This window comes from Lissotriton helveticus, chromosome 6, assembly GCF_964261635.1.
Source record: "Lissotriton helveticus chromosome 6, aLisHel1.1, whole genome shotgun sequence".
NCBI classification, from domain to species: domain Eukaryota; kingdom Metazoa; phylum Chordata; class Amphibia; order Caudata; family Salamandridae; genus Lissotriton; species Lissotriton helveticus.
In genome coordinates this window covers 1291138093-1291150803 of record NC_136067.1, presented here as the reverse complement: position 1 = coordinate 1291150803, position 12711 = coordinate 1291138093, and the positions used below count along the sequence as shown (strand labels likewise).

General features: G+C 41.9%; 1 protein-coding gene across 2 annotated transcripts in view; it reads left to right on the top strand.

The window, feature by feature from the left end:
* Nucleotides 1-12711, top strand: part of MERTK (MER proto-oncogene, tyrosine kinase) — a 570203-nt gene that overhangs the window by 362441 nt on the left and 195051 nt on the right. For both annotated transcript variants that reach the window (XM_078649038.1, XM_078649039.1), the window contains exon 7: nucleotides 4992-5175. In XM_078649038.1, coding sequence (XP_078505164.1) covers nucleotides 4992-5175 — 184 coding nt within the window. The remainder of the gene's footprint in view (nucleotides 1-4991; nucleotides 5176-12711) is intronic.

Sequence of the window (12711 nt, the reverse complement as noted above, 5' to 3'; positions counted from 1 at the left end):
AATTGACCGTATCGTTCCTCCTTGCCGTCTCTGCTCTTTCTCCGACCTTCCGTACCCGTTCTTCCCCTCTTGCTCTCTCTGGGTCATATATCGATACTATAGGACCTATGGTAACAGGTACCTGTAGTGCAGCTGGTAATCCGTAGGATGTGGCGCACTCCGTTTCCGGCGCTCTTTGTACCACAAACCTCCCGACTACCTGTTGCACCTGACTAGGCTGGGACAGCTCTTTCTTTGCCTCAGGATCCCACTCTGAACTGGGAAGCGGTCCATGCTCTCCTGCATTGCCCCCCTTTTCTCTTTCACTATGCTCGACCTCTCCCCCTGCTCTATTATACGGGGGTGGCCTGTCTGTCAATAATCTGTTTATCAGGCTGTCCTCTGTTTCGCTCTCATCATCTTCTTCTAGGGGGCTTTTATTTCCGGGCACCTCTAACACTGGGTACAGTTTATTTACTTCCATGTTATGCACTCTCCATCTTTTAGCATCCGCATCCCACCTGGCATCCTGCACTGCCCTTACCGATCGTTTCACCCTTTCCTGTCGTCTGTTCATATTTTTTTCATGCGCTGCCCTAATCCATGCATCAAGGGCTTCAAACTGGGTCGGTCTAGGCAAGGGTCTCATTGAGGTCATGACTGATTTTAATCGATGTAACACCTCTAATCTGAACGTCCCGTACTTCGGGAACGTCAGTTCCTCATTTCCTTCCGTAATCTTACTCCACTCTGATATCCAAAGGATCGTATGCAGCCCAACATTCACTGCCATGTAACGAGCCGGCGTACCCTCCGGCGGGGCTTCTTCCCCTTCATCCGATCCCCGCTTCTCTTTTTTAAACGCCGCTCTCAGCCATTTAAAACACTTCATAATTATGCGCACAATATCCAGCCTCGCTACTCTGTTTACTTCCTGATGACAATCCACCAATCCTGTCGCGGCTTTGCTAACTTGGCCTATCGCAGCGCGGTCTTTCTCCGGTCGGCCAATCCCAGCTCGACACTTTCTGACGTCTTTGCTAGCTGGCCTATCACAGCGCGGTCTTTCTCCGGTCAGCCAATCACTGCGCGACACTTCCTGACGTCACTTTTCTCCGCTTCGCAGCAGCACCCCTCCTTTCTCAACTCGTCTCCCGGTCATGCATGCGTCCCATTCATACACCGAAAAATGACTACTTCCGACCAAGCGGTCACTTCCCTCGACTGTACGTCCACAGTCTATATGTAATTGTCAACACAACTGACGAAATGTCTATCGTCTCTCTGATAGGTTGCTTACACACACAGTAACCTCCGACCAGCGTCCGTTACTCACGCACTCACTCTTACGTTCCCCCTATCTCGGTCTTTCGGGTGATCAATGGTACCTCATGACCCCCTTCACACTATTTGACAATTACTCTGGGTGTCCGATACACCCGAACCACTTAAGCTCTCCTTGCACTTAAGATTTCCACCGGTTGCGCGCGCTCACAACCTGTTCCACAGTCACTCTACAGACATTCAACTCCGCCAGACATTACAACATAGATACAATACAAAAACACCGCAATCTAACACGCATGACCCTTTATACTCACTCTCGACCGATACTGCTGCTTTTTCTGTCTCACGTCATCCGGATCTTCTTCGGCGGGCGATTCTTCCGATCATCGATCTCTAGGGGCCTTGGGGTAAGCTAACCTGGCCTAGGTCACCGTCCTCAAGAAGGCAACCATCCTCTATAGCTACCAACTGGAAGGGCGAGATTTTGATCGATACCTTATCACTATTGATCTAAACCCCGATCTGGTCGACTGAACCTTTGTTGCCTGTCATTGAAGGAAGAAAGTGCCTCTCTTACCAAGTTAGTTCACCCAATAAAGGACTCCGCTCCAAAAGATCACAAACAACTTCTAGCTTTCAAAAGTTTATTGTAAGGTTAGGATAAGCTGCAAATACAGGCATCTCAGAATGAGATTCACGAGATACACAGGTCCAACTACATACATGTGCTCTCTGAAAGCCCTCAGACGAGCAACGGAAATTACCAGCACAAGTTCTAAGAATAATAAAGCTATCAGCATTGACGCATATTGAGATCTCTCCTTCATTTAAGTTGGAGGAAAGACACACAGGTTAGGCTGTCCCTACCCTGCTCTAGATGGTATCCCTACTTAACCAAGTCTCAACCTAACAAAAGGTGTCAGCAGTGAATGACCCCCAAGGGAAGTCACTCACTCTTAGTCTCTTGGTGAAAACCTATAGTTCTCCAGTCATGACCCCTCTCTGCCTACCCATCCGCTCTCTAAAGGGTCCTCAGGCATCTGCTCTAACTCCACCCAGGGGTGCTGTCCCTAATACAAAACAGTCAACAACATTTGAGACGCCCCTCATGAGACGCCCCTCACGTGGTGTAGCTTCTGGCTTTTTCCATGCTGCTTTGTATTGGGCCTCATACGTTGGAGTTGACCTTGCTTCTCAGACTCTTCTCCGGCCCGCTGATACCCCTTAAACATTCCGGAACCCTCCTCCATGTCTGGGCCGTCTACTGAACAGACCTCTATTCATTTTATTTATAATCGGATCCTCCCTTTTCTCTTGCAGACAGACATCTGCAGCCAAGAACCCAACTCTCATAGACTTCCAAAAAGGTTCGCAACATTTCTCGGCCCAGACGTGTACGTGTAAATCAATGTTAAAACATTTCAGGCCTACAGCATTTCTCATAATAATTATAGCATTCAACTTCTTCATTAATTAAAGCATGTTAATACTCTTATTCTATTATTCAGTAAACACATCTATAAATCATGGCCCATTAATGCAATGACCAAAACATTAGTGCAATCTATGTCGTGAAAAGAAACACCTTCCCTTCTAGCTCTGGCCCTGAGGCCTACCACATTCTGCGTTTAACCACATGCCATCTTACATTTTAGCAGCTACACGACATGGATTCAGGAATAATCACATCTAATAAAATCATATAGTGTCACACATTTCTGTATTAGTTCCACTTCTACTTAAACCTCTACATTAGCTATACATTCAGAATATAATTGCAGATACTACTAGCACTCATGGCATTTCTCCTCATGATTTGTGCTTACTACGGGTAAGTGTGATGCACTCATACATTTAGGTCTGTTTGCGCTCTCTCAATATTATGAACTTGTTATTGTGAAATACAATCGATTTTAGCCATTCAACTTGCATTCACTGTTTCCTAGTTCCTAAACTATTACTAAGAGTAAGAACCCTTTGCATGCTTTTACTTGTATTCCCTTTTCTATAGTTGAAAACAAAAAAAATACGCATTTAGAATACAGACATATGTCGGCTTAAAGCCGAGTAGCTGTAGGTGGAAAGTCACACAATTCACAATAAAATGTGCCTGCTTCGCAGTGCAGTTGCAGAACCAAAGTATTTGGGACAATACTGTTGCAGAAATGTCCCTTCCTGGACGTGCTCTATCTGGCAAGTCTCACTAACAGTTAAACCCACGAGTTTCCTGATGAAAAGTAGCATATATATATATTCTCAACAAAGTAGAGAGGTTTACTTATTTAATCCGATGAGTTCACAAAACAATAATATTTTATTTCACGGGGGTCTACTATCATGTTTTGCTCAGGAAACAGGATTCAAAAGAAGTGTTTCCTGTAGCTTAATGTACAATTGAAGGTCAGCAGGAAATGGGTGGTGCCTTGTATGTTTTACCAAAAAATATTCCAGGCCTTACGCAGGGTTGTTTCTTTTCCGCAAGGCTTTCTAATGTGAAGAGTGAATGTTGGAGCTGGCTGTTGTGGGTTTTTGGCTCTTCCTTCTCTAGTGGTCACAGCAGATTGCATTTTTACTAGCCAATGAACTCAGATGTTGTGGCTCTCAGGCCATCATCTAGAGTTCGTTTGCAGCGAAACATTAATCATATTAAATGTGTGTAAAGTGGATCTACTCAAAATTATCAATTTTTTGTAGTTGTAGAAAAGTGGTGATACTCCATCAATACATATTGTAATCCCCTTTCAGTGGTAATGCGCCCCTCTAAATGTAGATCAAAATATGCGAAAAAAAGTTTCCACATCTTATTTTGCATTTAAATCTAAATTAGCAAAATTATCATGCAACTCTATACCACTCTGCGACACTCCTTTTTACCCCTTTCCACACAATGGCACGCTACACCTTTCTACTCTGTGCCACTCAACTCTATGCAACCCTACTCTATCCCATTCTACACCACTCCACATTATTACACTGTAAGCCACACTACTCAACTCCATTCACTCTCTGCCACACTCTGACACTATACTCTCCACTCTCTGCCAAGCCACTCTCAGCCAGCCCTTTCTACGTCACCCTCTCTAGGTCCCTCCACTATAGACCCCTCCACTCTTGGCCACTACATTCTACCCCACTTCACTCTACTCTGGTGTAGGGTACCCTATAATTTATGTTGCCCATAATGTTTTACACTGATTGTCAATTCTTCATCTTTATCGGCATTCATCATACATGTTTTATTAAATTATACTTCAAAGAAATTATACCTAATGACGGACAGAACTCGAACAAATGTATTTTTTTCATGGTGCACATTGGTATGTGTACATTTTATATTGAATGCAAGCAGTCATCAATCTTGCTTTCATGCCTTTACATGTATTTGCACATAATTAAGGAGCATTCTGGGAGCATTATAAATAGCCTCCAGTTGTTCTGGTTTGTAAATGTGTGCACATTTTTATTCTGGAAACAATATCTGTAATGAGCCTATTTGTCTAGTGGACAAAATAAAAATGAAAACTGGTTGGACTAGACCACAAACGATATGTAGTTGGCGTTTGGTGATAGGAATACCGCAACCCTGTTGTTTTTCTCCTCCATTTATGGATATTTATGGCATATGCATAACTCGTCACTGGATATCTTTGGACATTCGTGTGCATGTTTAACCGAAGTATGTCCTTATCTTTTTAGTATTTGATATTTTCTGTGCTTGTTTTTAGGTGGTTGAAGTTGTTCCACAGATTAATTCTTCCATCATGAGCTACATCACTTCGGTTCCCCCTCATGAGTATAACATCCAGCAGCTGCAGGCCACAGCTACGTATAACATTAGCGTTGCTTGCCAGAATGAGGTTGGCTGGTCTTCAGCAAGTGCCTGGATCATGGCCAGCACCACGGAAGGAGGTAAGTGGCAGTGGAATTTCGAACAACAGGCTCAGAGTGTAAGCTTATTAAAATACTTGAAATTCTTTAGACCTAGAACACATTAATTCAGTGACACGGACTCCATTCTTCGCACTTTTTATTCATTGTCCAGACTTATGCGGTAACAGCATGAAAAGTCACATGATTTACACTGTAGTAGTCAAATGAACATATGAGCACAGACCAAGAAATGGCTGACTTGTCTAATGCAGTGCGATTTAAGACTTGAGTGACAATGAGCATGTGAGCTACATTACCTTTGCACTTTCTGGTGAATATTTGCATCACCGCACCCTGAGTTTGGTCTTTGAACAAAAGTCCCCTGCAAAGTTTTGTAACTTTGTGGTGCACTGCAATTTTATCCTGACAACCCAGTGTTTTTCCCCCTGTGCGTTTGAAATTATGCTAACCACAGGGGCAGCTCCTCCGTTACGGTGGAGAAGTGTCTCCCTATTGCTTATAATAAAACTGCTTTACTATCATTTTATTTTACTCCAGAGCCGCCGCCAAGTCTTGAGGGTGGGGCCATCAGGAGCAGGAGGAGTGGTGGGCTCAGGGCACTGCCAGTGCACATGCAAGTTTGGCCAGCAGTCTTAGGACAGCCAAACCGACATGCGCACTTGGATATCTCCAAGCTATTGCTTGGTGATATCGGCAGGGTCAGAAGCACAGGCTCCCAGTTCCTGCTGGAGCGTGTATCCAGCCCGTTCCGCCCAATCCCTACACTTCTCTCATGCTGGGTAATACCAGCATGAGAGTTGCATCTGGATTGGCGCAGGGGACTCTGGGAGCCTGTGTGAACATCCTCTGAAAAGGCAGCAAGGCTGCAGTCATCAGGCTGCAGGTACATTTTTATTTTTTGTATTCTCACCTGCCCGGCTGATTTCCCACCTAGCGGCCGCCGCTGCCTATTCAATATGCTTGCTGTGTTTTATGTTTTGGTCGGCATCTGAGCTACAATCTCAAATCCCAGGAAAGCCAATGTGTACCCCGGTTATGAGTGTGAGTGTCTACTATCATCTCAACTCAGGTTATGTGGTGTGGTGGCTGATGGTAGTGACGGCAAGTATTCTAGTGAGGAGCACTGACATTCTTTTACCTCCATCTCTGTAAGGAAGCTGCTTACCTGCTCTCCTCTGTCAAAGGTCCCTTCAGTTCCTGGAACTAGGGTATTTTGCCCTTATCATGCCTAGTTCTTGACTAAAGGGTTATTATTTCAGAAGTGAATAAGCAGAACAGCTATCAATCAAAGAAACATTCTGACTGAAAAGCTGCATTAAACTGCATTTTATATCACTATCTGCACTTTTGACCCTTAATTCACAAAAGATTGTTAACCCCTCATCTTCCTCTGATGTGTAAGAATGGTGTCTAGGATTTTAGAGTGTTTATTCTGGGTATACTAAGATATATACAAAATGGGCCGATCTAAACTTCTTGTATGGGCAATAAATCAAATCCCTTATGGACTCATCCAAAGAATTTCTTATTGGGCTAGATGTATTTTTATCACCACTAGTGGTGGCTCTCTGTAAATAATAAACATACCTTTGCCACGGATGTATGCCTCTCCTCAATCCTCAGCCAGCACTGGAAGCAGCCTGGCTCCCAGGTTCTCCAAGCTAATCACTATGCTGCATCTGCAGCGTTGTGATTGGTCCGAGCGGTCTATTTGGGTTCTCCACCGGGGTGTGCAACACAGACAGGTGGAGAACTTGCTAAGTTCGCATTACGGTTTTGCTAGCCAATCATGCGCACTTAGGGTGTGCAAATTACTCCTCAGTTTGCTCTGGCAAGCTCAGCCCGCCCCGACCTTGCTCCGAGTCACACACAGAAAAATAAAATGATAATAACCTTGAGGGGGGCCAAGCTCCTCTGCCTTAGTGGAGGAGCCGCTACTGATCACCACTAGTTCATCCCTCAAAGAACAGCTGCCCCGCTTTACCTATTATGTATGATTTATCTAACTCCTTACATTGTACTGATGACGTATCTTCATGCTGCAAACCCTGTTGAGTCACGCTAATGATCCGGCTGTCCACTTTTTCAACAAAGCACACATTTATTGTAATGGGCACATGTGTGTCTAAAAAGATTCCTTCAACTCATATTTTGGCCTAGGTATAGAACCATATAATAAACATAGTTCTAAAAATGTAATATGTATATACAATCAATGGACACTTATTCAGAAAGGAAAAACAACAGAAGAAAGAGGATAAAAGGAGAGAAAAGAAGCAGAGAGGGAAAGAGAGAATGTACTGGGAAAGCATATAATAGATTGTCTTTACAAGAAGAGGCATTTGTTATGCTTTGTTGTGATGTACTTTGGGCCATGGGTGGAAGGATGGTGCCTTTGCTTATCTACAAACCTCCAAAGGCAAATGTCTGGGTACAACAGGTTATGGGTTTTCCTCTGTTGATAGGATACCATTAGCTATAGGACTCACTGTGTTTTTTACTTGTTTTATTGCATAAAGAACAACCAGGGGTTTCAAAGGTATAGACCCAGGGTAAATACGTGCCCCTTTCCCATTAAATGTGGTATTGGATGCCTATGTGAATACAAATTGTAAGAGGCTCAACAAAAGTGGTAAAAAAAAGATAAAGCCTCTTTACTCAGATGAGTCTGGTAACAGCAGTTAACCGTCTCATTGGAATAACATGTTTTTGCTTTCACATAAAGTTTACAGCAGCAAAGAGTTCTGGGTTAAAACTGCAGCCCAAATTAGAAACTAATAGGGGAATTGTATCCTGAATTAATGATTCTCCCAGTAATTCCTAATTTAATAGGGAATCCTAAGGGTCCAATTCATAATGAGCTGGATTTTCCCGCACCCAGAATTACTGGTGCCCCTGGTATCAGTAACTCTGGATGTGGGTGCGAAACACCTGGCTTTTTTCCTGTGCCAATTGTAATGAGTGCCATACTTCAACTAGCCTTGTACCCTTCTTGAATAGCGAATAATGTTGCAGCCGGTCCCAAAAAGCCTACATCCTATCCACTGGACGTACTCCTTCAGAGTACCAAACAGCCTTCTTGTAACAATGTGCTAGATGGCATATCAGTTCTTCACACCAGGAGTCATCCTACCCATCCAAACCATGGCCACCCTCCATTTCACCAATAATACTGCCAAACACAAAATTCTTTTGTAGGGTTTTGGAACATCAGCTATCTATTCAAGGGGGGGGGGTCGATAGTGATGCTGCCTTGTGCCCTTTCTGGTAGAGATGCAAACATCTCAGACCTCAATCATACCAGCATAGCTAGAGCCAAATTGGATTACATTTATGCTGCACACAGAGCATTGTCTTTAAGCCTCATCCACCTCCAGATTGCATTCAGTCATTAATTTGGGAGTGCACACATTTAAAATGGATCAGTTTATTTATACTGTTTAATGGGACTCCTGTTGACCGGCCCCCAACATTCTTTTGACAATTCTGCACCAAAGTATTCTTCCCATGCTTATTTGGCTGCTGGAGCTTCTTGGCGTTTATTGGCTTCAGCATGGGTGTAGGATACAATTATTATATTAATATTTCAAATAATCAATTTAGGAATAAATTTGTATTCTGGTGGAGGGTAAAGAAATTATCTTTAATTAGGTCTAACTATCTGTGTCTAATGTATAATAATAAAGCCATTAGTTTGTCACCTCCTGTGTCATTGAAAGATTGAACTGATAAAAACTCTGTACGTTGAAATAACTATCCAGTTATTTCAGTCAGAGACCCATTCGCACTTTGTTTCCTGGGTAGGTGGTAGAATCATATTCATGCTAGTGGGAGCAAAGGGGAGACTGGCTGCTAGAACTCACCAGATTTACCAGTGAGTCAAATAAAGTGGCCTGTATGTATGTCGTACTGTTCTTTGTGGTTGCGTGCTTAAAATCATATGCATTGGGCCCATAACGATGTATCATTGATTAATCATCAAATCATTAAAATAAAGAGGTGGACAAAACCAGAAAGATCAGAATTGCAACTGTCCTGAAAAATGTTGTTCCAAGTCAGGTACTGTTGTCTGCACTCTTCCATTCATCTAGTAAGAACCACCCACTGAAATCCAAGCCATATAAATATTAACATTGTTGAAGGGCTCTGAAGATTCAGGAACAGCTAAAGGAATTGTTGCAAAACTACAATTATTTGCGTTGACGATGCAGCCTATAACAGATATGGGTAGAGTTATCCATCTATCTAGCAGTGCTGCAAATACACTTCGTGCCCTATCACAATCTACGTGGAGCATCTTGTCCTGCCCCCCACCAATTTAAATCCTGAAGTATTTTATTAAGACAGCTCCCTACTGCAGTGGGAACCCATCATCCACTCTCACAGTTCATGGAGTAAGAGGGAATATTGCTGGTTTAACCCAGTTAATACGTGTCCCGGAGAATCTTCCAAATGTCATCTCCTCTCGGATTATTTGCCAGATTTTACCCTCTGGGTTCTGTGGATATATAATGTTATGTAATCCACATGGAGTGATGTGATACGTGACCTTTAACATAAATGCCTAAGTGCAAGTGGAATTCACAAGGCACACATTCCTGAAGTTCCATCACCAAAACAAGAAGTATTGGTGGATTGGGTACAGTGCTATCCCTGCTAACGTCCTCCAGCCAATAGTAGTGGTTTCAACAAGAGGACATTCATGTAAATCTGAATAGTAGGAACTGAGTATGATAGTTAGGTCATTTGTGCAAAGATCCCACTCCACAGTTACGCAGCATCTCATATATGTATATTCATCAGGTGACTCAAATTCCTTCTCAGCGCCTAGAAAAGGTGCCACCGATGATAGAGATGTGTCAATATGATGCAATATCGAGGTGATCTGTGGAGGTTATGTAATGCAGTCCACTCAGGTGTATAACCAACTTGATTTGGTAGGACCTTATAAGGTATACATGGCGTTAGCCTGTTGAATTTCTTTTTAACAAGAATTTTGGTGTTTCTTTTATAAGAAATAGTTGCAGCTCTTAAAATGAACAGTGTTCTAGCCTATTATCTAATTTCAGTGAGGTGGTTATAAAGTGCTCTGTTACATAGGAATGGTGCGTTCCTACTTGCAGGGCCTCCGCATAAATGTACCAAGGATTTCGGGCAAGCAGATCTACATATTCACTATAAAATTCAGTGGGAAAGCCATCTGGTACAGAGATCTATATGTTGTTTGGAATAGTAGATGACAAAGGTTTCTAGAATTTCTTTTGAGTTTCTTGTTAAGCGAAATAATATGTAAAAGAGAACTAAATCGTCCAGGAAGCAATTACCCCAAAAACTAACTATTATCATTAATACAAGTGTTCTATAGGGCATGACACTGAATATGCATTTCTACACTATCCCCAACACACACCTGCTGGGGTAATCCTTGATTGCTCAACCCTATCTAACCTGAGAGAGTCAAGTGCATAACAGGAGTCTCCTACTTTTTCAACTTGTAGTGCCCCAGTATTGATGCCAGTAGACACCAGTGGTAAATGCCATTACACTCACCAGTAACCTGTGAATGTGCAGGACCCAAAGCAAAAGCCTTGTACCTGTGTCTTTGTCTCAGGGTGAATTCCTTGAAAGAGGGCTTTGTGTACAATGTCATTGTTCACTCTATGGGAATGTTTTCCCCTTAATATGTTCATCCCCCATAATACTGAAATGTTTCTTCTCTAGTGAGCTCTGCTCAATTCCACATAGGAGACTGTGAGCAGTTCAGAATGAAAAAAGGTTGCAATGTAGGAGGAAGCAAATGCAGTTGAAAGGTGTGGATGTCTTTCAGCTACAAGAGTCCAAGATAATTAAAAAGTTGGCAAGCAAATTTATACTAACATTTGCACCAACTGACTAGTGCAAAAATTTAATTTAGACCACACAATGCAAACCCTGGTTGGAGCAGATGTTAATGGAGCATTGCCTGCCAAATAGTCAGATACCAGGGCATTGTTTGTAGTATGGCCACATATGTTTTCTACCTCGTGGGTCCAGAGTTAGCATCACCATTTTCTCTCCTACATTAGAACATTTGACCCTCAGTGTTCTGAAAGCATTAATGCCCTTCTTTCTGGAGCTTGGGACTATATAACTCAAGGAGAGTATCTTAATGGTATGGCCATCTGCAGTCTGCTAAAAAAAAGTATGTAAGACATTTTGGAATAGTAGAAGCACTTTTGTAGACAATGGAGCAACAAAGTACCAATCCTATCTGGTATAGGCCTTCTGCTCAAACATTCCAATGCATATCTTTATTTTTCTCCTTGCTTTATTTCACAGATTTTTATAGCGCATGGTCACCATAGGTATGTGTGTGCTTTACTTTTAACAATGAAGCGACGCAGAATCTTTCATAGAGTCATAGATAACAACAGAGCAACACCTTATAGTATAAACAAAGATGCATTATTTATTTATTTCATTGTCTAATTTAGAACATTTTACCTTCAGTTTTCTAAAATATTGTAGCCGCTCTCTCTTGGCTTGGGCCTGTAACTCGAAGAGACAGCCTTACTGGGATAGCTTTCTGCAGTGTCTATAATGGTATGTAAGAAACATTGGAATGTTGAGAGCTCCACTGAAAATATTGGAGTTGCAGCATGCCAATAATGTTGATATAGACCATCTGTATCACCCAACATTTCCAATGTTTGTCTTTCTGTTCCTTCCTTTTCAATTAGAACACCTGCATGCAGTATGTCCTAACAGGATTATAGTCATTCGGCTTAGGGCTATATCATACCAGTTATAATGTTGTATTCTAAACCCCTTATTGGAAACCAACTAGGACCTTCTATATCCAGGGATCACTGACATAATATAGAATGACAAAATATAGACTTACCAAAATATAGTCACCAAAATATAGAATGCCAAAATATCGAATTCCTATCTACAAACAGGTAAGTACAAAAATATCGAATCCAAAATATAGTCTGTAAAAAATATAGTCAGTCAAAATATCGATTTTTTTTAAATGTCTTAAAAGTAATTTAAAATTAATGAAATAATAAATATAATTAACTAAACATACTTAAAAATACTCAACCTTAAAATTAAGATATAATTAATTTAAGTTATTAATAAAAAATGTACAATATTTTACCGTAGTATAGCAGGAGGGTAACATTTAATATTACCACTCCAGTGAGTGCAACAGTAGGGAAAGCGTTGGATAGCGTAGGGGTAAAAAATACTATTCCCACTCCAGTGAGTGCAACAGTAGGGAAAGCATTGGATAGCGTAGGGGTAAAAAATACTATTCCCACTCCAGAGAGTGCAACAGTAGGGAAAGCGTTGGATAGCGTAGGGGTAAAAAATACTATTCCCACTCCAGTGAGTGCAACAGTAGGGAAAGCGTTGGATAGCGTAAGGGTAAAAATTACTATTCCCACTCCAGAGAGTGCAACAGTAGGGAAAGCGTTGGATAGCGGGAGGGTAAAAAATACTATTCCCACTCCAGTGAGTGCAACAGTAGGGAAAGCGTTGGATAGCGTAGGGGTAAAAAATACTATT